Source organism: Anomaloglossus baeobatrachus, chromosome 9 (genome assembly GCF_048569485.1).
Source record: "Anomaloglossus baeobatrachus isolate aAnoBae1 chromosome 9, aAnoBae1.hap1, whole genome shotgun sequence".
Lineage (NCBI taxonomy): Eukaryota > Metazoa > Chordata > Amphibia > Anura > Aromobatidae > Anomaloglossus > Anomaloglossus baeobatrachus.
In genome coordinates, this window is record NC_134361.1 from 82,857,548 (window position 1) to 82,883,505 (window position 25,958).

A 25,958-nucleotide genomic window follows, 5' to 3' on the forward strand; every position below is an offset into this window, starting at 1 on the left:
TGTCTGCTGTAACAGGAACTACATCATGATAGTGAGAGGCGTTATCATATGATCTGTCACTACCATGGCAACCATTGGCTCACCGTGATTGCATCAGAGAAAGGTGATTTCCCTGCCACGGCCATTTAAATCACGCTGTCACATTTTGACATGTACGGGGATCACCACTGACTCAATGCAGCAACCGGCAGTGATTACCCCTTCATGATTTAGGATGTACCAGTACGTCCTCGGTGGTGAAAGGGGTTTAATTTCCCTCTTTCTCATCTATTTGGCCCAGACTGCATTGATGACTTCTTCCATTCACAAATCAGCTCTGTAGAATATAACACACACAACTTCCCTCCACACAAACCACAAAGTGCTGTAGCCATTCAAATGTCTCAGACAGTAATAATATAATCTCTGTACCTTCACATTATAAGAGTGCCCCCCTCTATGCCCCCAGTCATAGTGCCTCCGCTGTAACTCTATACAGTAATAGTGCCCCCTCTATGCCTCCATACAGTAATAGTGTTCCCACTGTACCTCCATACAGTAATAGTGCCCCCTCTATGCCTCCATACAGTAATAATGCCCCCTCTATGGCTCATACAGTAATAGTGCCCCCTCTACGCCTCCATACAGTAATAGTGCTCCCTCTATGGCTAATACAGTAATAGTGCCCCTCTACACCTCCATACAGTAATAATGCCCCCTCTATGGCTCATACAGTAATAGTGCCCCCTCTACGCCTCCATACAGTAATAGTGCTCCATCTATGTCTCCAGGCAGTAATAGTGCCCCTATACAGTAATAGTGCCCCCTCTACGCCTCCATACAGTAATAGTGCTCCATCTATGTCTCCAGGCAGCAATAGTGCCCCTATACAGTAATAGTGCCCCCTCTATGCCTCCATACAGTAATAGTGCTACATCTATGTCTCCAGGCAGCAATAGTGCCCCTATACAGTAATAGTGCCCCCTCTACGCCTCCATACAGTAATAGTGCTACATCTATGTCTCCAGGCAGTAATAGTGCCCCTATACAGTAATAGTGCCCCCTCTATGCCTCCATACAGTAATAGTGTTCCCACTGTACCTCCATACAGTAATAGTGCCCCCTCTATGCCTCCATACAGTAATAATGCCCCCTCTATGGCTCATACAGTAATAGTGCCCCCTCTACGCCTCCATACAGTAATAGTGCTCCCTCTATGGCTAATACAGTAATAGTGCCCCTCTACACCTCCATACAGTAATAATGCCCCCTCTATGGCTCATACAGTAATAGTGCCCCCTCTACGCCTCCATACAGTAATAGTGCTCCATCTATGTCTCTAGGCAGTAATAGTGCCCCTATACAGTAATAGTGCCCCCTCTACGCCTCCATACAGTAATAGTGCTCCATCTATGTCTCCAGGCAGCAATAGTGCCCCTATACAGTAATAGTGCCCCCTCTACGCCTCCATACAGTAATAGTGCTACATCTATGTCTCCAGGCAGCAATAGTGCCCCTATACAGTAATAGTGCCCCCTCTACGCCTCCATACAGTAATAGTGCTACATCTATGTCTCCAGGCAGTAATAGTGCCCCTATACAGTAATAGTGCCCCCTTATGCCTTCATACAGTAATAGTGTGGAACTTGTATTCAATTTTTTTAAACCTATTTTATTGTGTTCTTGAATATTCTATAATGTAAGCCCATATAGTAAAAGCAGCCACATCTGTGCTTCTGCTTACTAATAATACCTGCTCTGTGTCTCTACGTAGTAATAATGCCCTCACTATGTGTATTCACCTATTAGTAGTGCCCACCTTTATATATCCATGCAGTCGTAATACCCCCCTCTGTGAACTTACACTGTAATAAGTTTCCATATGTCTCCCCACCATGTAGCAGTGCCCCCATTGTATTAGTTCTCCTCTGTGCTTTCACAAAGTAATTGTTCCCCACATAGTACAGCGCCACTCTCATTCTTCTCCCTTGCAGTCTCCAGTCTGCCACAGGCGGCACAATGAAGAAAGGCAATATGCCGGTTAACTTGTTGCAGTGGTCCAGATTGGCAGGCTGATCTAGGCCTGTGTCTTACCAGAAGTCTGGATCACTGGAAGACCATTACTCTGGAGAACCTACTGGAGTAAGTGGTGCAGCTAGGAGATGATTCTTAGGATAGGTCATCAATGTAAGACCAGTGGGGTCTGACACCTGGCACCACCACCGATCAGCTGTTATCACATTTGGAAAGAAGATGTAACCAGTGTACAGAGCAGAAGTCCACACTACAGTGCTTCGTGGTCACTGGCTACTGCAGATCATGTCCAAAGCAACCTATAAACAAGCACCTATAGGTGAGATAGCCAATGGCTGCTGCATCCGATTTAGGATTATTATACTAAACAGAGAAACTATTTGCACAACAAAGGTTTATACAAATTGATCCCATCTTTATTTTTTAAAAATAATACAAAATAGAACATCCCACAGGGTCTGTATAGGTATTCTACATTTCAGATGGGTAGCCTAACACCTTTGTCACACGGTGTCTAACCCAAAACTTGCAGAGTATCAGGACTATTTGTGATGCTGTTCACACACCAGAGTCAGACACTTCACACGATGCTGCTTATTAGTTGCACAGACAGGATCGGACGTTGACCAGCTGTGCCCTTGTTAGTATTTACTTGTTAGTTCATTTCTGACAGCCTGTGGATTACTGCTTGAGTCACATGTTGCAGGAGACCTATCACAGTCACCTCTTTTTAAGATGGTGGAGCCTGTTCTCCAATGCCGGTGATAGCTTTATGTGATCCTGGTCCTAGTGTTTTGATATCCTGTTGCTGTTGAACATCTGTGTGCTGTTTGGTGTGTTGTGGAAATACTCTTGTTCTCTGATTATTTGTTCCCTTCAGGGTTGGACTGGCCATCCGGCCGGGGAATCCCTCGGAGGGTCCCGGGTCCTCAGTGGGCCCTGTGCTTTATACAGTGTGGGGTAATTGCGGGCTTGTACCCGCTGGCTGCGCCAAGGGCAGGGGGGCAGCCTGTTTCTCAGGGCTGGCGTTATGTGCAGGTAGACTGGGCAGCTAAACCAGGGCCCCCACACTATGAGGGGCTCCCAGCCATTCAATCATAAAGTGCAGTGATAGTACAAGTTCTGCACTATCTGTCACGCCGCTGAGGCATGGAGATGGTCCTGTGGACTCACTGGACCACCGGGTGAGCGGTGGTAGCAGAATACCCAATACAGCAAGAGATTGCAGAGAACAGAAAATGTTTTATGTAAAAGGACGGTGAACAAAAGTTGAGGGAGAGAGGGCCATAAGGGTCACAACGCTGAACACTGCCGGAGGAGCGACCGGAAAGGGAACCTCTATACAGAGATTATCTCAGCACAGCGGCGAAAGGTCAGGAAGCTGCTAATGAAAGGGACAACTCAAACAGTCCGTAGCAGTTCTAACTAGACTGTGGAATGCTGGCTCAATCAGAGGAGAGAATCCAGAATGCCCTGTGCCGTCCTGGCGAAGCGGATCCAGACATTGAAGGAATCCTGACGATTCCAAAATGACCACGGAGGTTAAAACAGCAGAAGTCTAATCTGAGGCATACAGTGAAGCCAGGACAGACAGACCGGCTGCAGGAGATTCTGTGGAGAGAGAGAGACGTAAGTATCTTGCACAGCAGAACAGAGCACAGTCAGAAAGCACAGAGCACTGCAGCAGAGGGCCTGAACCCTAGCAACTTTCCAAAGGAGTGAGCACGTTGCCCAGGCACCACCCATAGGGAAAAGGTGCCTTATGAACATAGAGAAATCCTGCAATCAGAATCAAAGCATAACAAGGAACAGGTGTACTGTTCCTTTAAATTACAGCAGAGTGCGGCGCCTAAGTGCGCTCTCAGAGGACCTGCTATAGAGAACGCAGGTTCCGGGAAGAGAAGGAGGTGGGTGAACGTACAGCACTGCAGACAGGGTGAGTGACACACCGTGTAGCAGCGGCGGAGCCAGCAGCGGAGACCAACCCAGGGGTAGGAATGGAGGTGGGGGGAGAACATTGATCTCACTGCCCAGGGGAGACCGACCCCGCAACCGAGGGCATGTCTATCAATGCAGTTGTTAACTCACAAAAGGTCCTTAACGTTGCACTGCGGGAGTCCAGGCCTGCACAATATGCAGTGCACAGGACCTGGAGACCCAACTTCTCACATTCAAATGTTTTTGGGTCTTTCAGACGCACATACATTAGACCAGTGTGGCTAGCGACAGGACGGAGGAGCGCTTCTCAACCCCGCACCGACCGCAGTGGGGGACATTATGGGGCAATGAGGGGCAATATAAGGCAATGCAGGAGACTGTGAAAGGCAGGATAGTATAATGAAGAGCTGGGGGGAGGTTATTTATGCAGAGATGTAGTATGGGGCAGATATTATAGGAAAATTAAGTTTTGGGGGGACACTATGGAAAGGGGCACTTTGCGGGACTAGTGTGAGAGGGGGATATTTTGTGCAGGAATCAATTAACAACCCCTTCTGATTCCACTTGTTTCCACCAGTTAAAATAAAAGACCATGTGTTCACCTCTGGTGCTGGCGCGGTTCCGGCACTGTAAGTAATCATGGTTGGAGGCTCACATTACATTGTGACGTCATGGGAGCCCCACGACCAATCACTGCCAGCCTCTTTCTCCCCGCCTTCAAACCAAATGAACAATTTGGGGGAACATAGGGACCGAGGATGGGAGTCATTATTAAATAAAGGGGGCCAGGATGGGAAAAATTATTAAATAAAGGAGGCCAGGATGGAAGACATTATTAAATAAAAGAGACCAGGATGGGAGACATTATTAAGGGTGCCAGGATGGGAGATATTTTGAAATAGAGGGGGCCAGGATGGGAAACATTATTAAATACAGAGGGCCAGTATGGAGATATTATGAAATAAAAGGGGCCAGGATGGGAGACATTATTAAAAACAGAGGCCAGGATGGGAGACATTAGGAAATAAAAGGGGTAAGAATGGGAGACATTATTAAATAAAGGGGGGCAGGATGGGAGTCATTATTAAATAAATGGGCCAGGTAGGGGGAATTACTGTATGGGGGCCAGAATGAGGAAGATTCATTATTGGTTTATGGTGGCAGGTGGGGACATAATTACTGTAGGGTCAAATTAGGGAACATTATTACTGATGTAAAATAATTTAATTTTGAGGATCTTGTCTTTAATGGGGGGAACAAAAGTCTGATGTAGTGTAGAAATTGGGGAAAAAGTGGGGAATGTGTTCTGGAAGCGATCAGCTACTTGGATGGCATCCGAGGCCTCATCCATGTCAATCAGCTCAGGAGGACTGTGAAAGGAGGGACAGGAGGCACAGAATAGGATGCCCATCAGACCACAGTATTTTTGATTCTCAGCGCACATACAGGAGACAGCTAGGGGCTGCCTGGCTTCACCTTGGCTGGCAATCAAAATACAAGGAAGCCCTTTTTTTTAATTAGTTATTTAAAAAAAAAAAATTAAGAAAAAAAATGTGAGTGCTCCCGCTGCATTTTCTATTGCTAAGGGCAATCCAAGTAGCTACTGGCTGCTAACCCCAACTGCTTGGTGTTACCTTCACTGGCAAAAAAAAACAAACAAAAAAAAATGACGTGGGCTTTGCCCTATTTTTGTATGCCAGCCAGGTACAACAGGCAGGTACGGGCTGCTCCCAACCCCAGCTATCTATTTGTACCCGGCTGGGAACCAAAAGTATAATGAAGCCCTTTTTTTATTTCATGAAATAATTAAAATAAAATAGACATGGGCTTTGCCCAATTTTTGTGTCCAGCCGGGTACAACTAGGTAGCTGCGGACTGGAATTCACAGCACAGGGTGGCCCAAGCTTTCTGGGCCCCTCTGCTGCGAATTGCAGTCTGCAGCCGCCCCAGAAAATGGCGCTCTCATAAAAGCGCCATCTTCTGCGCTGTATCTAACTCTTCCACGCTAGGTAATAAGAGGTTAATACCAGCTTTGTTTTACGAGCTGGTATTAAGCCAGAGATTCTTAATGTCTTGCCAAGTTTGACCCGGCCATTAAGAATCTCCAATAAAAGGTTAAAAAAAAACATGACACACAGAAAAAATACTTTATTGGAAATAAATACACAGACACACTTAGAGACTCCATCTTTATTAATCCCTCTCACCCCTCCACGATCCTGGTATTCTGTATGAGAGAGACAGAAGAGAGATATTTCTCTCTACCCAGCATGAGGATTGTTTTAGATGATGTCAACTCCAGAGAGCAGTTTGACCTCAATTGACCCGGCTTGAGCAAGAACAACCCTCATGCTGGGTCCTTTGTTCATCCCAAAACACTTGTGAATAAAGGACCCAGCATGAGGATTGTTCTTGCTCAAGCCGGGTCAATTGAGGTCACACTGCTCTCTGGCGTTGACGTCATCTAAAACAATGCTCATGCTGGGTCACTTCAGTTCACACCAGCACTCGGCCAATGACGTCACTCCTGTGTATGGAGAGAACATGACAGCAGGAGTTGACATTGTGCTGGATGGGAGGTGGAAGCAGGGGTGGCGGTAGCAGGAGAGGGGCTAGGAGTGGACATGGTGCCGAGCGGTAGGTGAATGCAGGGGTGGAGGTATCGGGAGAGGAGCTGGGAGCGGACATGGCGTTGGAGCAGGGGTGGCAGTACCAGGAGAGGAGCTGGGAGCAGACATGGCGCTGGAGCAGGGGTGGCGGTACCGGGAGAGGAGCTGGGAGTGGACTTGGCGCTGGAGCAGGGGTGGCGGTACCGGGAGAGGAGCTGGGAGCAGACATGGCGCTGGAGCAGCAGGGGTGGCGGTACCGGGAGAGGAGCTGGGAGCAGACATGGCGGCGGACGGGAGGTGGAAATAGGGGTGGCGGTACCGGGAGGATGGGATGGTGGTAGGAGTGAACATCTTCACACTTCTGTGTTTACAAATACAAGGACTGCTGGGTGAGTACAATCCTCTTCCTGTACACGTCACTGTACTACCCACCCCTTGCATTTATAGCTGCGTTTTTAGTCATAGAAACGCACTAAAACACAGCTATATTTTCAATTTGTGTTTTTCATTGCATTTTTTAACATCTCATTGAACTCAATGAGTGAAAAACGCAGGAATAATTGACATGCTGCGTTTTTGTGGGCACCACAAAAACGCAGCTAAAAAAAAAAAACTCTGTGTGCAGACAGCAAAAATGAAAACTCATAGACTTTGCTGGTGAAGCAAAGCCATGCAATTTTCTGAACAAAAATGCACCCGAAAAACACGCAAAAACGATGTAAAAAACCCCTAGTGCGCACATAGCCTAATAAATGTGCCCTACTGTCCAGCTCAGGAATTACAGGGCTTTTTTTTACCCTTACTTTTGTACTTTCAATAAAGTTGTATAAAGTTGAACAAGAGAACGAGGGGAATTGTGGGTATTGAAGTTTTGTACAGGGCAGTGAGCAGGCCGGAGGCGCTTCCTCTGCTGGCGTCTGTGAGTTTTTGCGCTCTGCCCTCCGTGAGCGGCTGCCGCCTCCTGCCCGGCTCCGGTGTCTGTGTGCTCCCGGCTCCGCTGTCTGCTCCCGGGACGCAGTACATGGAGCTCGGCTGTCTCTCCTTCCGGCAGCCGTATGCTGGGCTGCTGTTAAACGGAGTGAAGACTATAGAGACACGCTGGCGCCCTCTGCTGGCCGAACACAGGAACAGCACCCTGGCGGTGCATATTGCAGTCAGAGACTGGGAGCAGCAGGACTGGAGGGACGTCCTGTACAACAGACTGGGGCTGGCGCAGGCGCAGGAGCTGCTACAGCAGGGGGAGCAGTTTGGCAGAGGAGTCATTGCAGGTTATTATTTAACCCCTTCTGTTCTTCCAAGGGCCAGAAATTGTTGTTATTCTGTTGACAGCGCATTTGAGCGCTTCTTAGGCTAATTTCAAACTTCCGTTGTTTTGCATCAGTCACAATCTGTCGCCTAGAGGACTTACGGTATCCTGCAAAATATTTTGCAGGAATCCTGTTTTCTCTATCGTTTCATTGGGGGACACAGGACCATGGGTTATGCTGCTGTCACTAGGAGGCTGACACTAAGTAAACATAAAAAAGTTAGCTCCTCCCTAGCAGTATACACCCCGAGCCGGAGGCGGGCTCAGATCAGTTTTTAGCTTAGTGTCGTAGGAGGCTGATGTGGGCCGTCTCGGCCCCCCTCAGCCATGTATGCTTTTTTGCGCTTTTTTCTTTTATTTCGGCGCCGCTCATCACTCTCATACCTGTCGTCTTTTTCTCTGCAGGTATTCGCTTCACTCATCCTCCGCAGCCCTGTTGGTACCACTCCCCAGGGTCGCAGGGGGCTTGAGACTTCGGGCCCTCTCCCCCGCCCGTCCCTGTGGTACCACTCCCGGGGGTGCGCGTGTGGGCAGGTTGTTTTGTGGGCACCCCTGATTCGCCCTGCGGTATCACCCCAAAGGGCGTACAGGGGAGTACAGCAGGGATGGAACCTCCGCAGCGTGTGTGATAGATGGGGCCCTGTCACGCTGCCTTCTCCTGATAGGGGGCTGATCTACCCCATCATGATGTCCACTACCCTGCCTCAGCACGCTCTCCCCCGGAGCCTTCCTGGACGAGCAGCGCTGTACACAGGCATGGCCAGTGAGCCCTGCCTGCACCGCATCCATCGCTGGGCCGGCGCCGCCGATTGCAGGTAGGACCGACCTTTCCTGCACTTTTCCCCGGCCCTCTCCATAAATTTAGCCCCCGGTCTCGGCCTAGTCGCTCCTGCGTCCTAGCCACGCCCCCGCTGCAGCGCTATTGGCCGCCGGTCGTCTCCCTCTGTATCCTCCCACTGATCTGCCTCCTGGCTGATGGTGGGGGCTGTGAATCCTCCAGGTTTTCGCGCCGGAATCCTGCTCCTCCCCCAGCCTCCTCCAGCGTCCCCTCGCCATTTTAGCCTGCCTCTGGTCCCCTGAGGCTGCAGCGCGGCGGCGTTCTGACTCTTCTGGCCAGCTCACTCCTGGACTCCTCTTCTGGACTGGTGGGCAGCACGCAGGACCTGGGTAAGCTCTGCTCCTAAGGAGTAGCCCTCACTAGGCAGCATTCTCTGAGTTTAGGGACGAGTTAACCCTCTCCTGTCTCCTTCCTGGCAGCTACCAGGGAGAGTACCTGTTTTTCACCATGCCTAAGGCTAAGCCCACCCAATCCAAGCAGGCTCCCTTTGCACTATTTTTTGCATGCTCCTCCTGCAAGTCCAAGTTTTCCCAGGGTCAGGACGCCCCACTATGCTCCGTCTGTTCTACAGACGCACAGCCTCCGCAGGACTCCGCGGCCGACGCTTCTGATACCGCAGACGCCACAGCGCCATATGCTGCAGGGCCCTGCGTCCCGCCCCCCCCCGACTGGCTAGCGTCCCTGTCCCAGTCCGTAGATTCCCTCTCTGAGGCTTCTCGGACCATCGCGCAAGCTTTGCGCCTGCTGCCGTCGCTCGCCCACATTCCCGCAGACCCGGCGCAATCGCCTCCGGAGCAGGTGAGCCCCGTTGCAGGGTCCTCCTCTGCTGCTCAAAAACGGACCCGCCAGGTCTCGTCCTCAGACTCTTCCCAGGTTTCACCTTCATCCCCAGGTCCAGACCGTCAGTCCTCCAGGGAGGCTTCTGACTGCTCCGATGATGATTCCGATGCGGCACCCCTGCAGGACTCAGAGCAGGCGGCTGATATTCGGCGCATGGTGAATAGCCTGATAGAAGCAGTAAACCAGACCTTGAAGGTACAGGTGGACCCCGTCTCCTCCCAGAGCACCCAGGTCTCGTTTAAGCGGGTGAAGCGGGCCCAGAACACATTCAGCGGACATCCAGAATTCGCTGAGTTACTGCGCAGCCACAGGCAACAGCCGGACAGGGTATTTACCAGCGGTAAGTCCATCGATTTGCATTATCCCTTTCCTGAGGGTCTTCGAAAGGATTGGGCAGGCTCCCCGGTGGTCGACCCCCCCAATCTCCCGCCTGTCTTCTCACACAGTCCTTCCACTCACTAACGGTACGTCTCTCAAGGACCCTACGGACCGTACTATTGACAGGTTGGCCCGTTCCGCCTTCGAGGCAGCGGGCACATCCCTCTCTCCGGCCTTTGCCTCGGTTTGGGTTGCGAAGGCCCTGATGTCCTGGGCGGACACGCTACGTTGCGGTCTCCGCGCCATTCCTGCCAATCCGGACCTGGTTCCCATCGCCTCGCAGATTTCCCTCGCGGGTGAGTACTTGCTCAATGCAGCCCTGGCGTCTGCAAGTTGCGTGACCCAGGCCGCCAGCAACAATGTGGCCATCCGTCGAGCCCTCTGGCTCCGGTCCTGGAATGCGGATGCGGCCTCTAAGAAGTCACTAACTTCCCTGCCCTTCCTAGGGGAGCGTCTCTTCGGAGATAGGCTGGACCAGCTGATCTCCGATGCAACGGGAGGAAAGAGTACATCTCTCCCCCAATTGCGCCCTAAGCGCTTCCAGAATCGGCGCCCCACCGCTCGTTTCCGGCCCTTTCGCAGCTTCAACTCCAATCCCCAGCCGCGGAAAAGCCGCTCTCCTCCGAGAGACAGGAAGACCCCGTCATTCAAGACCAATCCCGCCTGGCGTTCACGCTCCCGCCAGCCCACGAGATCCTCTTCTGGTTACCGCCGACGTTCCTCCAAGTGACTCGCGGTCGGCGCGCAACAGCGCCAGACTTGTGGGAGGGCGTCTGTCTCGTTTTCAGCATGTGTGGATCCCCCTGACCGCCGATGCCTGGGTCAGAGAGATCATCACATCAGGCTACAAAATAGAATTCGAAGCAAAGCCACCGAGACGTTTTTTCCTATCTCGCCCTCCCGAGTCGCCCGCGCGGGCCCGCGTGTTCTTTCACTCCATAGACTCCCTCCTCCGAGCCGGAGTCGTGGTACCAGTCCCTCCCGCAGAGCGTTTCAAGGGGTTCTATTCCAACCTTTTCGTGGTCCCCAAAAAGGACGGCTCTGTCCGTCCCGTCCTCGACCTAAAGCTTCTAAACAGGTCGGTGAGGCCTCGGCCGTTTCGAATGGAGTCACTCCGGTCCGTCATGGAGGTAGGCGAATTCCTGGCATCGCTGGATATTCAAGACGCCTATCTTCACGTCCCGATAGCCACCTCTCACCAACAGTTCCTCCGCTTTGCGATAGCGGAAGATCACTTCCAGTTCACGGCTCTCCCCTTCGGCCTCGCATCCGCACCCAGGGTCTTTACGAAGATCATGGCTGCTGCCATGTCCGTCCTGCATTCCAGGGGTGTCATGGTCATCCCTTTCTTGGACGATATGTTGATAAAGGGCTCCTCCTTCGAGGACTGTCGTCTTGGGGTTCAGGTCACGATCGACACCCTTTCACGGTTAGGGTGGCTGATAAATCGGAAGAAGTCCTCTCTGACCCCGGCCCGTCGGATCACCTTTTTAGGCATGGTATTCGATACCATCCAAGGGCGAGTTTTCCTCACACAGGAGAAGATGTCCTCCCTACAACGAGGCCTCCGCGCTCTCCGGCGTCAGCGCCAAGTCTCCATCAGGTTCGGCATGCGGGTCCTCGGTCGTATGGTGGCGGCGATGGAAGCGGTACCCTTTGCACAGTTCCATCTCCGGCCCCTCCAGCTGGCCTTGCTGAAGAAGTGGGACAGATCTCCCTTTTCTCTGGACCGCAGGTTTCATCTTTCGCCGGAGACCCGCCATTCCCTCCGTTGGTGGCTCAATCAACGCAACCTCGCATCAGGAAGGTCTTTCCTCCCACTCCACTGGAAGATAGTAACCACCGACGCCAGTCTCCAGGGCTGGGGAGCAGTGTTTCGGCATCACACAGCGCAGGGCCGATGGTCACCGAGGGAGAGTTGTCTCCAGATCAACATTTTGGAGATAAGAGCCATCCGACTAGCCTTGCAGCAGTTTCGGCACCTAGTACAGGGTTGCCCGGTCAGGATCCAGTCGGACAATGCGACGGCGGTGGCGTACATCAACCACCAAGGCGGCACAAGAAGTGTCGGGGCAATGCGAGAAGTCAAGAAGATTTTGCACTGGGCCGAATGTCATCACTCCCTGATCTCAGCGGTACACATCCCAGGCGTGGACAATTGGGCGGCGGACTTCCTCAGCAGGGAGGGCCTCGCCTCCGGAGAATGGTCCCTCAACCGGGAAGTCTTCAACCAGATCTGCGACAGATGGGGAGTTCCGGACGTGGACCTAATGGCCTCCCGGTTCAACCGTCAGGTTCCGCAGTTTGTAGCGCGGTGCCGCGACCGCTTGGCTTTAGGAGTTGACGCCCTCACCCTGTCATGGAGCCAGTTCAGTCTCCCGTACATCTTCCCTCCGCTCCCTCTAATTCCGAGGGTCCTCAAGAAGATCAAGGCGGAAGGAATTCCGGTCATCCTAGTGGCTCCGGACTGGCCCAGGCGAGCATGGTTCGCGGAACTAACTCGGCTCCTCGCAGACGCTCCGTGGCGCCTTCCAGACCGTCCAGATCTCCTGCAGCAGGGACCTCTTTTCCATCAGAACTCACAGGTCCTAAATTTGACGGCCTGGCCATTGAATCCTGGGTTCTAGCTAAGGCTGGTTTTTCCTCAAGAGTGATTCAGACAATGATTAGGGCCAGGAAGCCATCTTCATCAAAAATTTACTACCGCACGTGGAAGGTTTTCTTCAGATGGTGTGAAGAACATAATATTTCTTCTCCACTCGCCTTCTCCCTTCCTTCCCTATTGGCATTCTTGCAGTCAGGCCTAGATGCGGGTCTCTCGCTCGCAACACTAAAGGGCCAGATATCGGCGTTATCAATCCTGTTTCAGAAGCCACTGGCCGCTCGTTCACAGGTTAAGACCTTCATCCAGGGAGTGACCCACCTGGCACCGCCGTACCGTCGGCCTCTAGAGCCGTGGGACCTTAATCTAGTCCTAGGGTTACTTCAGGGCCCCCCATTCGAGCCCTTGCGAGAATCTTCCCTTTCTCACCTGTCTTGGAAGGTGGTGTTTCTCGTTGCCATCACTTCTATTTGCAGGACGTCAGAGCTGGCAGCTCTCTCTTGTCGTTCCCCCTTTTTGATTTTTCACCAGGACAAAGCGGTTCTCCGGCCAAATCCCGCTTTTCTCCCAAAGGTGGTCTCCCCGTTCCATCTTAACGAAGAAATCGTTCTTCCATCCTTCTGTCCTGGCCCCTCTCACAGCTTGGAGAGGTCCTTGCACACCCTGGACCTAGTGCGTGCACTTAGAATTTATGTCTCCAGAACCGCGCCGTTCCGTAAGTCAGATGGTCTGTTTGTCCTCCCTTCTGGTCCCAAGAGGGGTGAATCGGCATCCAATGCCACAATTGCCAGATGGATCCGTTCCGCCATATCAGAGGCCTATCGGATTCGGGACAAGTCTCCGCCACGGGGGGTAAGAGCGCACTCTACCCGTGCAGTGGGAGCCTCTTGGGCGATTAGGCATCAGGCGTCGGCCGACCAGGTCTGCAAGGCCGCCACCTGGTCTAGCCTGCACACCTTTACTAGGTTCTACCAGGTTCACACCCAAGCATCGGCAGATGCTAGTTTTGGGAGAATGGTCTTGCAGGCAGCAGTTGCACACCTGTAATAGGGTGGCAGCATTCAATTATAGTGCAAGCCCGCCGAGGTAGGTTGTTGTTTTCTTCCTATCTGCGGGTTTTTCGGTATTCCCACCCAGGGACTGCTTTTGGACGTCCCATGGTCCTGTGTCCCCCAATGAAACGATAGAGAAAGTAGGATTTTTGTGTACTCACCGTAAAATCTCTTTCTCTGAGTCTTCATTGGGGGACACAGCACCCACCCTGCTTGGTTTTTTGGTTGTTCCATTGCATTTGCCTGCTATTTTTCAGCGGTCTTATGTTCATAGACCTCTTGTTTGCACGGCTGCATTGTTTTTAGTTACAACTTGTTTTTATGTATGGTGATTCTGGTACTCCTCCTACTGCTTGTGCACCAACTGATCTGAGCCCGCCTCCGGCTCGGGGTGTATGCTGCTAGGGAGGAGCTAACTTTTTTATGTTTACTTAGTGTCAGCCTCCTAGTGACAGCAGCATAACCCATGGTCCTGTGTCCCCCAATGAAGACTCAGAGAAAGAGATTTTACGGTGAGTACACAAAAATCCTACTTTTCCCCATAAACTTCTATTAGTGACAGATTGCGACTGATGATGCTGCGTTGCATCCGCTGCGTCGCGGTCAGTCGTTTTTTAACTTACAAAAAAAAAAGACAGTTTGCGCTCTGATAATGCTAAAGTATGGAAACCATGAATTTTTCTTAGATTTTCCTGAGCAGTAATGCAGGTCCATGTTCGCACATTCATGGTTTCCATACTTTAGCATTATCAGAGCGCAAACTGTCTTTTCTTTATCGTTCCTATGGGAGACCCAGACATTGGGTGTATAGCTTCTGCCTCCGGAGGACACACAAAGTACTACACTAAAAAGTGTAGCTCCTCCCTCTGAGCTTATACACCCCCTGGAGAACCAGATCTAGCCAGTTTATCGCTTTGTGTTCAGGAGGCATACATCCACACATGCATTCTCATCTGATTTTTCATTTTTGGAAAGATTTTGAAGAAAAGCGGGTCCAAGCCTGGACTCCCGGCATGTCCCTTCTCACCCCACTGTGTCGGCGGTGCTGTTAAGGTTGATTCCAAGGCTGGAGCCTTACATGCCGCGCTCCTTCACCATCCCTCCTGGGCTCTGGCTTGAAGTGGGAGCCAGCACGGTTCTCCATGCTTTGCAGGAGACCGGTCTCCATCCGCAGCCCTTCAGGACCCTGCTGGACGAAGCACTCATCCCCAGGGACATGGCCCTGCGTCTCAGCAAGCTAAGTACCTGAGACGTTTATATTCTGGGGGTCCCTGTACTTTATTATGTGGGGAGAGTGTGCTGAGTGAGTTTTCTGACATTTCCGGCCGGTTCTCTGGCTGTCGCCTGAGAACCGCGCCGAGGGTGCCTGCGCGCCGGCCGCACCGCTCAAATTTAGGCCCCGGCTTCGCCGGAGGCCTACTTTCGGTTTCACTGCCCTCGCATGTCATTCATGCAGAGGGACAGCGCGGCTCCGCCCAGCGGCCGTTCTACACAGGGGAGGGACACTCCTCACTGAGTACATGTCTCCTCCCCTGTAAGTCTCTTTGGCCCTCCAGATCCCACTCTCAGGGTTGGCCCCGCCCCCTCTCCTCGCTCCGGCGCCATTTTATCAGCGTTTTCTCTGCAATCAGCACTGGCTGCAGCATCCCTGCTGAGGTGCTTGGGAGTCCGGGCTTCGGGATCTGGAGGGCACACAACACCGCTCCAGCGGTCTGGTAAGCCACAACCTCCGGTTGTGGGCCTCTGTATATACTCTCTGGGGGTCACTCTGGCAGAGCCCCCACTTCAGCAGCATGTCTCACACGAGGAGCAAGGCTCCAAAGCTATATTCAGTATGCACTGCATGTAAGCTCGTGCTGCCTGAACCGAGCACATATCCACATTGTGATGCCTGCTCTAACCTGCCAATGTCTCAGCCTGGAATCGCACCCACTGTGGTCTCTCCGGCTGCTCCGCTTCCTGTGGCTGAACCCCCGGCTTGGGTAGAATCCTTCTCTAGGTCAATCTCCCAGTCTTTTGCCGACTCCATGGGACAGCTGTCCCGGACTTTGCTGAACATGCATCAGCCCCCTTCTCAGGGCGCCTCTGCTGCTAGGGCTCTCTCAGCGGAGCTCACAGAGGATTCATCATCTGGTCCCAGACCCCGTCCTCCTAAAAGGAGACGCAGGGCTCCCTCTCCTTCCTCGTCCCGTGGCTCTGTTTCAGAAGCTGACTCACCAGACGAGGAGGATGCCTTTACTGGGGGCTCGGAGGCTACCTCCATGTGCCCCATTGATCTGTCCGAAAGTGACTCAGATGTTAGTGATTTGATTGCGTCCATTAATTCTGTACTGGACCTCAATCCGCCGGTATCAGAGGAGCAACCCTCTCTGGCAGAAAAGCACCAGTTTACCTTGCCTAAGAGGACAAAGAGTGTGTACTTTAACCACTCCAGTTTTCAGGCCACTGTGACCAAGCCTAGGGCCTGTCCTGACAAACGCTTCCCAAAGCATGGTTCTGATGACCGTTTTCCCTTTCCACCTGAGGTGGTCAAGGAGTGGGCTCATTCACCAAAGGTAGACCCCCCGGTGTCTAGACTCTCAGCCCGGACCGTTGTATCAGTGGCTGATGGCACCTCTCTTAAGGATTCCACTGACCGCCAGGTTGACCTTCTGGCCAAATCTGTATATGAGGCAGCAGGGGCCTCGTTCTCCCCATCTTTTGCAGCAGTGTGGGCTCTCAAAGCCATCTCTGCTTCTCTAGAGGAGATGCATTCCCTCGCCAGGGAATCTATGCCCGAAATGGTTGCCTTAACTTCCCAAGCTTCCGCTTTTTCATCCTATGCCATGTCTGCCATGCTGGAGGCTTCTCACCGCACTGCGGTGGCTTCGGCTAATTCCCTCGCTATCCGCCGGATCTTGTGGCTTCGATGCTTCTTCAAAGAAGTACCTTGCTTGGCTACCTTTTGCTGGGTCCAGGCTATTCGGTGAACAACTGGATGAAATTATTAAGCAAGCTACTGGCGGGAAGAGTACTTCCATGCCACAAACCAAAACCAGGAAACCTGTCCAGGGTAGGAACCAGTCGAGGTTTCGTTCCTCCAACTGGTCGTCCTCTAAGCCCTCGGCCTCGTCCACTAACTCAGCCAAGGACCAGAAATCCAACTGGCGCCCAAAAGCGCGTCCACAGAAGACCGCAGGAGCTGCTGCCACTAAGGCAGCCTCCTCTTGACTATCTGTCCGCGCCAGCAACGTCCTTAGTCGGTGGCAGGCTCTCCCACTTTGGCGACGTGTGGTTTCAACACGTCTCCGATCAGTGGGTGTGGGATATCATCTCCCATGGCTACAGGATAGAATTCTCTTCCAGCCCACCAAACAGATTTTTTCTGTCAACTCCCCCCTGCTCCAAGGCCACCGCCTTCTCTCAGGCCGTGGCATCCTTGCAGGCCAACGGAGTAATTGTACCGGTTCCCGCTCGGGAACGGTTCAGAGGTTTCTACTCAAATCTCTTCCTAGTCCCCAAAAAGGACGGTTCCTTCCGGCCCATCCTGGATCTCAAGCTTCTCAACAAGCATGTTCAGGTGCGGCATTTTCGCATGGAGTCTCTGCGATCAGTCATTGCCTCAATGACCCAAGGGGATTTCTTGGCATCCATCGACATCAGAGATGCCTATCTGCATGTGCCAATTGCAGTTTCACACCAGCGTTGGCTACGTTTTGCAATCGGAGAGGAACATTTCCAATTCGTGGCTCTCCCCTTCGGGTTAGCCACGGCCCCTCGGGTATTCACCAAGGTCATGGCAGCAGTGGTTGCGGTTCTGCACCTCCAGGGGTTGGCAGTGATTCCTTACCTGGACGACCTTCTAGTCAAGGCTTCATCCAGCGCAGACTGTCAGCGGAGTGTCTCACTCACTCTTGCCACTCTAGCCCAATTCGGGTGGCTTGTCAATCTGCCCAAATCCACTCTGACTCCAACCCAGAGGCTCACGTACCTAGGGATGCAGTTCGAGACTCTACCGGCACTTGTGAAGCTGCCCTTAGTCAAACAGCAGTCCCTCCAACTGGCGGTGCGCTCTCTGCTGAGGCCCCACCGTCATTCCATCAGGCACCTAATGCAGGTGCTGGGTCAGATGGTGGCGTCAATGGAGGCTGTTCCCTTTGCCCAGTTCCATCTGCGTCCTCTGCAGCTGGACATTCTCCGCTGTTGGGACAAGCGGACTTCCTCCTTGCACAGGCTAGTGGCTCTGTCGCCACAGACCAGGAGCTCTCTTCAGTGGTGGCTTCGGCCCCTCTCTGTCTCAGGGGCGCTCCTTCCTGGCCCCGTCCTGGGTGATCCTCACCACGGATGCCAGTCTATCCGGCTGGGGAGCGGTATGTCTCCACCACCGAGCGCAGGGCACTTGGACTCCGTCCGAATCAGCCCTCTCGATCAATGTGCTGGAAACCAGAGCTGTGCTTCTAGCTCTCCTAGCCTTTCACCACCTGTTGGCGGGCAAGCACATCCGAGTCCAGTCAGACAACGCGACAGCGGTTGCCTACATCAATCACCAAGGCGGGACACGCAGCCGCCTGGCAATGTTGGAGGTTCAACCCATCCTTCAATGGACGGAGGACTCCAAGTCCACCATATCCGCAGTCCACATCCCAGGCGTGGAAAACTTGGAAGCAGATTATCTCAGCCGTCAAACCGTGGACAGTGGCGAGTGGTCCCTGCATCCGGCAGTGTTTCAGTCAATCTGCCGCAAGTGGGGCACTCCGGAAGTGAACCTAATGGCATCCCGTCACAACAACAAGGTTCCGGTTTACGTGGCTCGCTCCCACGATCCTCAGGCCTTTGCAGCGGACGCTCTGGTTCAAGACTGGTCCCAGTTTCGTCTGTCCTACGTGTTTCCCCCTCTAGCTCTCTTGCCCAGAGTTCTGCGCAAGATCAGAATGGAGGGCTGTCGGGTCATCCTCATTGCTCTGGACTGGCCCAGGCGAGCTTGGTACCCAGACCTGCTCCATCTGTCCGTAGAGGTGCCGTGGCATCTTCCGGACCGTCCAGACCTTCTCTCACAAGGTCAGTTTTTCCGCCAGAATTCTGCGGCTCTCAGATTGACGGCGTGGCTCTTGAGTCCTGGATCTTGACGGCTTCTGGTATTCCTCCTGAAGTCATTTCCACTATGACTCGGGCCCGGAAGTCTTCCTCGGCCAAAATCTATCACAGGACTTGGAGAATTTTCCTGTCCTGGTGTCGCTCTACCGGCCATGCTCCTTGGCCTTTTTCCTTGCCGACCCTTCTGTCCTTTCTACAGTCCGGTCTACAGCTAGGACTATCCCTCAATTCCCTCAAGGGACAAGTCTCGGCTCTGTCAGTACTGTTCCAGCGGCGTATCGCCCGGCTGGCTCAAGTGCGCACCTTCATGCAGGGCGCGTCTCACATCATTCCGCCTTACCGGCGGCCCTTGGATCCCTGGGACCTCAATTTGGTCCTCACGGCCTTGCAGAAACCCCCATTTGAGCCTCTTAGGGAGGTTTCTTTGTTTCGTCTTTCACAGAAAGTGGTCTTTCTAGTGGCTATAACTTCCCTCAGGAGAGTCTCTGATTTGGCTGCGCTCTCTTCGGAGTCACCTTTTTTGATTTTTCATCAAGACAAGGTGGTTCTCCGTCCGACTCCGGACTTTCTCCCTAAGGTGGTTTCTCCTTTCCACCTTAACCAGGACATTTCCCTGCCTTCCTTTTGTCCGGCTCCTGTTTATCGCTTTGAAAAAGCGCTGCATACTCTGGATCTGGTGCGGGCGCTCCGGATCTATGTGTCTCGCACCGCTGCTCTTAGGCGGTGCACCTCTCTTTTTGTGCTAACCACAGGTCGGCGTAAGGGCCTCTCTGCTTCTAAGCCAACCTTAGCTCGTTGGATTAGGTCGACCATTTCCGATGCCTACCAGTGTTCTCAGGTGCCTCCCCCGCCGGGGATCAAGGCACACTCGACCAGAGCTGTCGGTGCCTCTTGGGCTTTCAGGCACCAGGCTACGGCTCAGCAAGTCTGTCAGGCTGCCACTTGGACTAGCCTGCATACCTTTTCAAAGCACTACCAAGTGCATGCTCATGCTTCGGCAGATGCGAGCTTGGGCAGACGCATCCTTCAGGCGGCTGTCGCCCATTTGTGAAGTTAGGCTCTGCCTACTTCTCAGTTTTTCTGTTTATTCCCACCCGTGGACTGCTTTGAGACGTCCCAATGTCTGGGTCTCCCATAGGAACGATAAAGAAAAAGAGAATTTCTTCAGCGCTCTATTGGGAGACCCAGACGATTGGGGTATAGCTACTGCCTCCGGAGGCCACACAAAGCACTACACTAAAAAGTGCAAGGCCCCTCCCCTTCTGGCTATACCCCCCCCGTGGTATCACGGGTTCTCCAGTTTTCAAGCTTTGTGCGAAGGAGGTCAGACATCCATGCATAGCTCCACAGATTTTAGTCAGCAGTAGCTGCTGACTATTTCGGATGGAAGAAAAGAGGGCCCATATAGGGCCCCCAGCATGCTCCCTTCTCACCCGTTGATGGTGTTGTAAGGTTGAGGTACCTATTGCTGGTACGGAGGCTGGAGCCCACATGCTGCTTTCCTTCCACATCCCCCTGGGGGGCTCTGAGGAAGTGGGATCCTGCCGGCCTCAAAGCTCTGACGCCGGGCTCCATCCACAGACCCATTTGAACCTGCTGGATACGGAGCTGGAGTACCGTTCAGGGACATGGCCCTGCACCATTACAGGTACTCTGTGTCCCCGTACACACAGGCACAGCACACTCCAGACTTGCTGGGTGTGCTAGTGCGCCGGGGACAGTAAAGGGTTACAGTCACTGCAGCTTTGCTGAGTGACTTTGTGTATTGGGAACTACCGCGCCGGACGCTCCGGGAGCGGCGGCGCGGCTGGGACTTGTAGTTCGCCGGGGACTGGGCGCCGACCGCGCTTTTACGGCGGCGGCGCTTATAAATCCAGTCCCCGGCTTCTGCGGCCTAGTGCCGCTTCGTTCCCGCCCCCTCCCTGTCACTCAGGGAAGGGGACAGACGCTGAGCAATCAGCAGCGCCGAGGGCTGGAGCCTTATTTACATGCTCCAGCCCTCTCACTGCACACTGTCGGACGCCGGATTCCCGCTCTGACTTGGGGCACGCCCACGGCCCGCCCCTCCTCACACGAGCTGGGGAAGACGCCGGCAGCCATTACTGCAGTCCGAGCTCGGACTTTCGGCAACCAGGCAGGACGGTGGCGACCATACACCCGCTTATAGGCGGGCGGTAAGCGGCACACATAGTGCTGACCCCAATATATACTGCAGTGTGTACATGTGTATTTTAACTGCATAGGTCGCTATATGCCCGCTTGGAGAGCGACACATCAGCAGCAGGAAAGCAGGTGTGCTAAGGCACAGGCTTTCTAGGCTGCTTGTATTGCACGTACTGAAGTGTTCATTTGTGTTTATGCTTGTATGCTATACACTGCACTGTACAGTCGCTAGTCTTAGCTATATTCTCCTGGAATGGCTAGACTACAGCAGCAGAAAACCAAGGGTGCTGGGGCACAGGTTTTTTTCTATGCTGCTTGTATTGCATGGGCTGCAGTGTGCATTTGTACTTGTGCTTGTATGCTATACATTGCACTGTATGGTCACTCTTCTGGGCTATATTCCCCTAGATGACTAGTCTACAGCAGCAGAAGAGCAGAGGTGCCAGGGCACAGGCTTCTATGCTGCTTGTATTGCTTGTGCTGCAGTGTTCATTTGTACTTTATGCTTGTATGCTATACATTGCACTGTACGGTCACCAATCTTGGCTATATACTTCTAGATGGCTAGTCGGCAGCGGCAAAAAAGCAACACAGATTTTCAGTGCTGTTTTTACTACATGGGATGCTGTTCATGACACCGTCCCATTGTGTGCATGCTCCCCTGTAGCACTTCGTCTGCCGGGGTCTCTAGCACTTCGTCTGCCGGGGTCTCTACTAGTCGTGGCCAAAGAAACCACCTGTCATCCCTGTCCAAGGACAGGGACGGAGTTGCAGTTTCGACAGATATATTGTCATAAGATAGAGACTTGCAGTCCAGACAGGCCATGGGCAATCGTCCTGACCAACCTCATTTGGAACGGGGGGGTCCCAGGAGGACTCTCTGTATGATAAGGCAGCTCTCCAGGACTTTGATCCTGACATCGCTATCAATCCGGATACACCGGATGGTAACGCCATACGGAATGATCCTATAGCGTCCATCAATGGAAGGTTGGATCTTTCTCCCTCAGCTCCCCCAGTGGAGGAGTCAGCTTCACAGCAGGAGAAGTCCCTTTTCAGTATCTCAAACGGATATTGAGTATTTTTCTGGCCACGCTGACTTCAGAGAAGCAGTCCAGAAACACCACGCTTACCAGATAAGCGTCTTCTCCAAACGTTTTTAAGATACACGTTATCCCTTTTCCCCTGACGTGGTCAAGCGCTGGACCCAGGGTCCAAAGGTGGATTCTCCAATCTCCAGGCTTGCGTCTAGAGCCATAGTTGCACTGGAGATGGGGCTTCACTTAAAGATGCCATTCACAGACAGATGGACTCTGGTTGAAATCTGTCTAGGAGGCTATCGGCGTGTCGGTTGCTCCGGCATTCACAGCCGTATAGGCAACCTAACCTTTTCAGCTGTTCTTGCGCAGCTGGCCTTGAGCACATGTACATCTGTACCGCAGAGGCGTCCGTAACTCCGCAATGTCTGCACTGCGACTTACCCTATTAATGCTGTCCTAAAAGTACAGTCGAGGTTTCGGTCCTTCCCAAGCTCGGGCAGGTCCCAATTGTCCTCGTGCAAAAGGGCTACAAAACCTCAGACGGGCTCAGATTCCGGCCGGGCTCAATCACGCCCAAGGAAGGCAGCCGGAGGAACCGCTACCAAGGCGGTCTCCTCATGACTCTCAGCTCTCTCTCTCTCTCCGCATCCGCGGTTGATGGCAGACTCCCCCGCCTTTGGCGACATTTAGCTGCCACAGGTCACAGACCGGTGGGTGACGGACATTGTGCTCACGTGCACAGGACAGTGTTCTGTTCTCGTCCTCCGACTCCATTCTTCAGAACGGCCCCACCTCCCCACCGAGCAGATGCCCTGCTGCAGGCGGTGGACGCTCTAAGAGCAGAAGGAGTGGTGATCCCTGTCCCCCCTCAGGAACGAGGGCGAGGGTTTGTACTCCAATCTCTTTGTGGCTCCAAAAAAGGACGGCTCCTTCCGTCCTGTTCTGGACCTAAAACTGCTCAATAAGCATGCGAACGCCAGGCGGTTCCGGATGGAATCCCTCCGATCCGTCATTACCTCAATGTCTCGAGGAGACTTCCTTGCCTCAACAGACATCAAAGATGCCTATCTCCACGTGCCAATTGCTACGGAGCACCAACGTTTTCTACGTTTTGTGATAGGAGACGACCATCTTCAGTTCGTAGCTCTGCCATTCGGTCTGGCGACAGCCCCACGGGTGTTCACCAAGGTCATGGCAGCAGTGGTAGCAGTCTTGCACTCTCAGGGACACCCGGTGATCCCTTACTTGGACGATCTACTCGTCAAAGCACCCTCCCTCGAGGCATGACAACGCAGCCTGAATGTTACGCTGGAGACTCTCCAGACTTTCGGGTGGATCATCAATTTGGCAAGGTCAAATCGGTCACCGACTCAATCACTAACGTATCTCGGCATGGAGTTCACACTCTATCAGCGATAGTGAAGCTTCCGCTGAACAAGCAGCGTTCACTGCAAACAGAGGTGCAGTCTCTCCTTCAAGGCCAGTCGCACCCCTTAAGGCGCCTCATGCACTTCCTAGGGAAGATGGTGGCAGCCATGGAGGCAGTTCCCTTTGCGCAGTTTCATCTGCGCCAACTGCAAGGGGACATTCTCCGCCAATGGGACGGGCAGTCAACCTCCCTGGACAGGAAAGTCTCCCTTTCCCAGACGGCCAAGGACTCTCTGCAATGGTGGCTTATTCCCACCTCATTGTCACAGTGAAGATCCTTCCTACCCCCATCCTGGGCAGTGGTCACGACAGATACGAGTCTGTCAGGGTGGGGAGCAGTTTGTCTCCGCCACAGGGCTCAGGGGACGTGGACTCAGCAGGAGTCCACCCTTCAGATCAATGTTCTGGAAATCGGGGCAGGGTATCTTACCCTACTAGCTTTCCAGCAGTGGCTAGAAAGAGAGCAGATCCGAATCCAGTCGGACAACTCCACAGCGGTGGCATACATCAACCACCAAGGAGGGACGCGCAGTCGGCAAGCCTTCCAGGAAGTCCGGCGAATCCTCATGTGGGTGGAGGACACAGCATCCACCATATCCGCAGTTCACATCCCGGGCGTAGAAAACTGGGAAGCAGACTTCCTCAGTCGCCAGGGTATGGACGCAGGGGAATGGTCCCTTCACCCGGACGTGTTTCAGGAAATCTGTCGCCGCTGGGGGGTGCCGGACGTCGACCTAATGGCGTCTCGGCACAACAACAAGGTCCCGGCATTTATGGCACGATCGCGCGATCACAGAGCTCTGGCGGCAGACGCCTTAGTGCAAGATTGGTCGCAGTTCCGGCTCACATATGTGTTTTCACCTCTGGCACTCTTGCCCAGAGTACTGCGCAAAAAATCAGATCCGATTGCAGCCGCGTCATACTCGTCGCCCCAGACTGGCCGAGGAGATCGTGGTACCCGGATCTGTGGCATCTCACGGTCGGCCGACCGTGGTCACTACCAGGCTGGCCAGACTTACTGTCCCAAGGGCCGTTTTTCCATCGGAATTCTGCGGCCCTGAACCTGACTGTGTGGCCATTGAGTCCTGGATCCTAGCGTCTTCAGGATTAGCCCAAGGGGTCGTTGCCACCATGAAACAGGCTAGGAAGTCCACCTCTGCTAAGATCTACCACAGAACGTGGAAGATTTTCTTAACCTGGTGCTCGGCTCAGGGAGTGTCTCCCTGGCCATTTGCATTGCCTACTTTTCTTTCCTTCCTGCAATCGGGGTTAGAAAAGGGCTTGTCGCTCGGCTTCCTTAAGGGGGAAGTCTCGGCACTATCCGTGTTTTTTCAGAAGCGTCTAGCACGTCTTTCTAAGGTGCGCACGTTCCTACAGGGGGTCTGTCATATCGTACCCCCGTACAAGCGGCCGTTAGATCCATGGGATCTCAACAGGGTATTAGTTGCTCTCCAGAAGCCGCCTTTCGAGCCTCTGAAGGAAGTTTCCTTTCTCGCCTGTCACAGAAGGTGGCGTTTCTCGTTGCGATCACATCGCTTCGGCGAGTGTCTGAGCTGGCAGCTCTGTCATCCAAGGCTCCCTTCCTGGTGTTCCACCAGGACAAGGTAGTGCTGCGCCCCATTCCGGAGTTTCTCCCTAAGGTCGTATCCTCATTTCATCTTAATCAGGATATATCCTTGCCTTCCTTTTGTCCTCATCCGGTTCACCGGTATGAAAAGGACTTACGTTTGTTAGATCTGGTGAGAGCACTCAGACTCTACATTTCCCGCACGGCGCCCATGCGCCGTTCCGATGCACTTTTTGTCCTTGTCGCTGGTCCGCGCAAGGGGTTGCAGGCTTCTAAAGCCACCCTGGCTCGATGGATCAAAGAACCAATTCTAGAGGCCTACCGTTCTGCGGGGCTTCCGGTTCCTTCAGGGCTAAAAGCCCACTCAACCAGAGCCGTGGGTGCGTCCTGGGCATTACGACACCAGGCTTCGGCTCAACAAGTGTACCAGGCAGCTACCTGGTCCAGTCTGCACACTTTCACCAAGCATTATCAGGTGCATACCTATGCTTCGGCGGATGCCAGCTTAGGTAGAAGAGTCCTGCAGGCGGCAGTGACATCCCCGTAGGGGAGGGCTGTTTTGCAGCCCTAACATGAGGTATTTCTTTACCCACCCAGGGACAGCTTTTGGACGTCCCAATCGTCTGGGTCTCCCAATAGAGCGCTGAAGAAGAAGGGAATTTTGTTACTTACCGTAAATTCCTTTTCTTCTAGCTCTTATTGGGAGACCCAGCACCCGCCCTGTTGTCCTTCGGGATGTTTTTGTTGTTTGCGGGTACACATGTTGTTCATGTTGAACGGTTTTTTCAGTTCTCCGACGTTATTCGGAGTTAATTTGTTTAAACCAGTTATTGGCTTCCTCCTTCTTGCTTTGGCACTAAAACTGGAGAACCCGTGATACCACGGGGGGGTATAGCCAGAAGGGGAGGGGCCTTGCACTTTTTAGTGTAGTGCTTTGTGTGGCCTCCGGAGGCAGTAGCTATACCCCAATCGTCTGGGTCTCCCAATAAGAGCTAGAAGAAAAGGAATTTACGGTAAGTAACAAAATTCCCTTCTTTGTTTACTTACCGTAAATTCTTTTTCTTATAGTTCCGTATTGGGAGACCCAGCACCCTCCCTGTTGCCTGTTGGC

At 53.0% G+C, this 25,958-nt stretch overlaps 1 protein-coding gene across 1 annotated transcript in view; it reads left to right on the forward strand.

The window, feature by feature from the left end:
• Positions 1-7,405: 7,405 nt before the first annotated feature.
• The window catches only part of LOC142251232 (protein EOLA1-like), a 33,356-nt gene continuing 14,803 nt past the window's right edge, over positions 7,406-25,958 (forward strand). Inside the window, exon 1 of the mRNA XM_075323844.1 lies at positions 7,406-7,828. Coding sequence (XP_075179959.1) covers positions 7,582-7,828 — 247 coding nt within the window. The 5' untranslated portion in view covers positions 7,406-7,581. The remainder of the gene's footprint in view (positions 7,829-25,958) is intronic.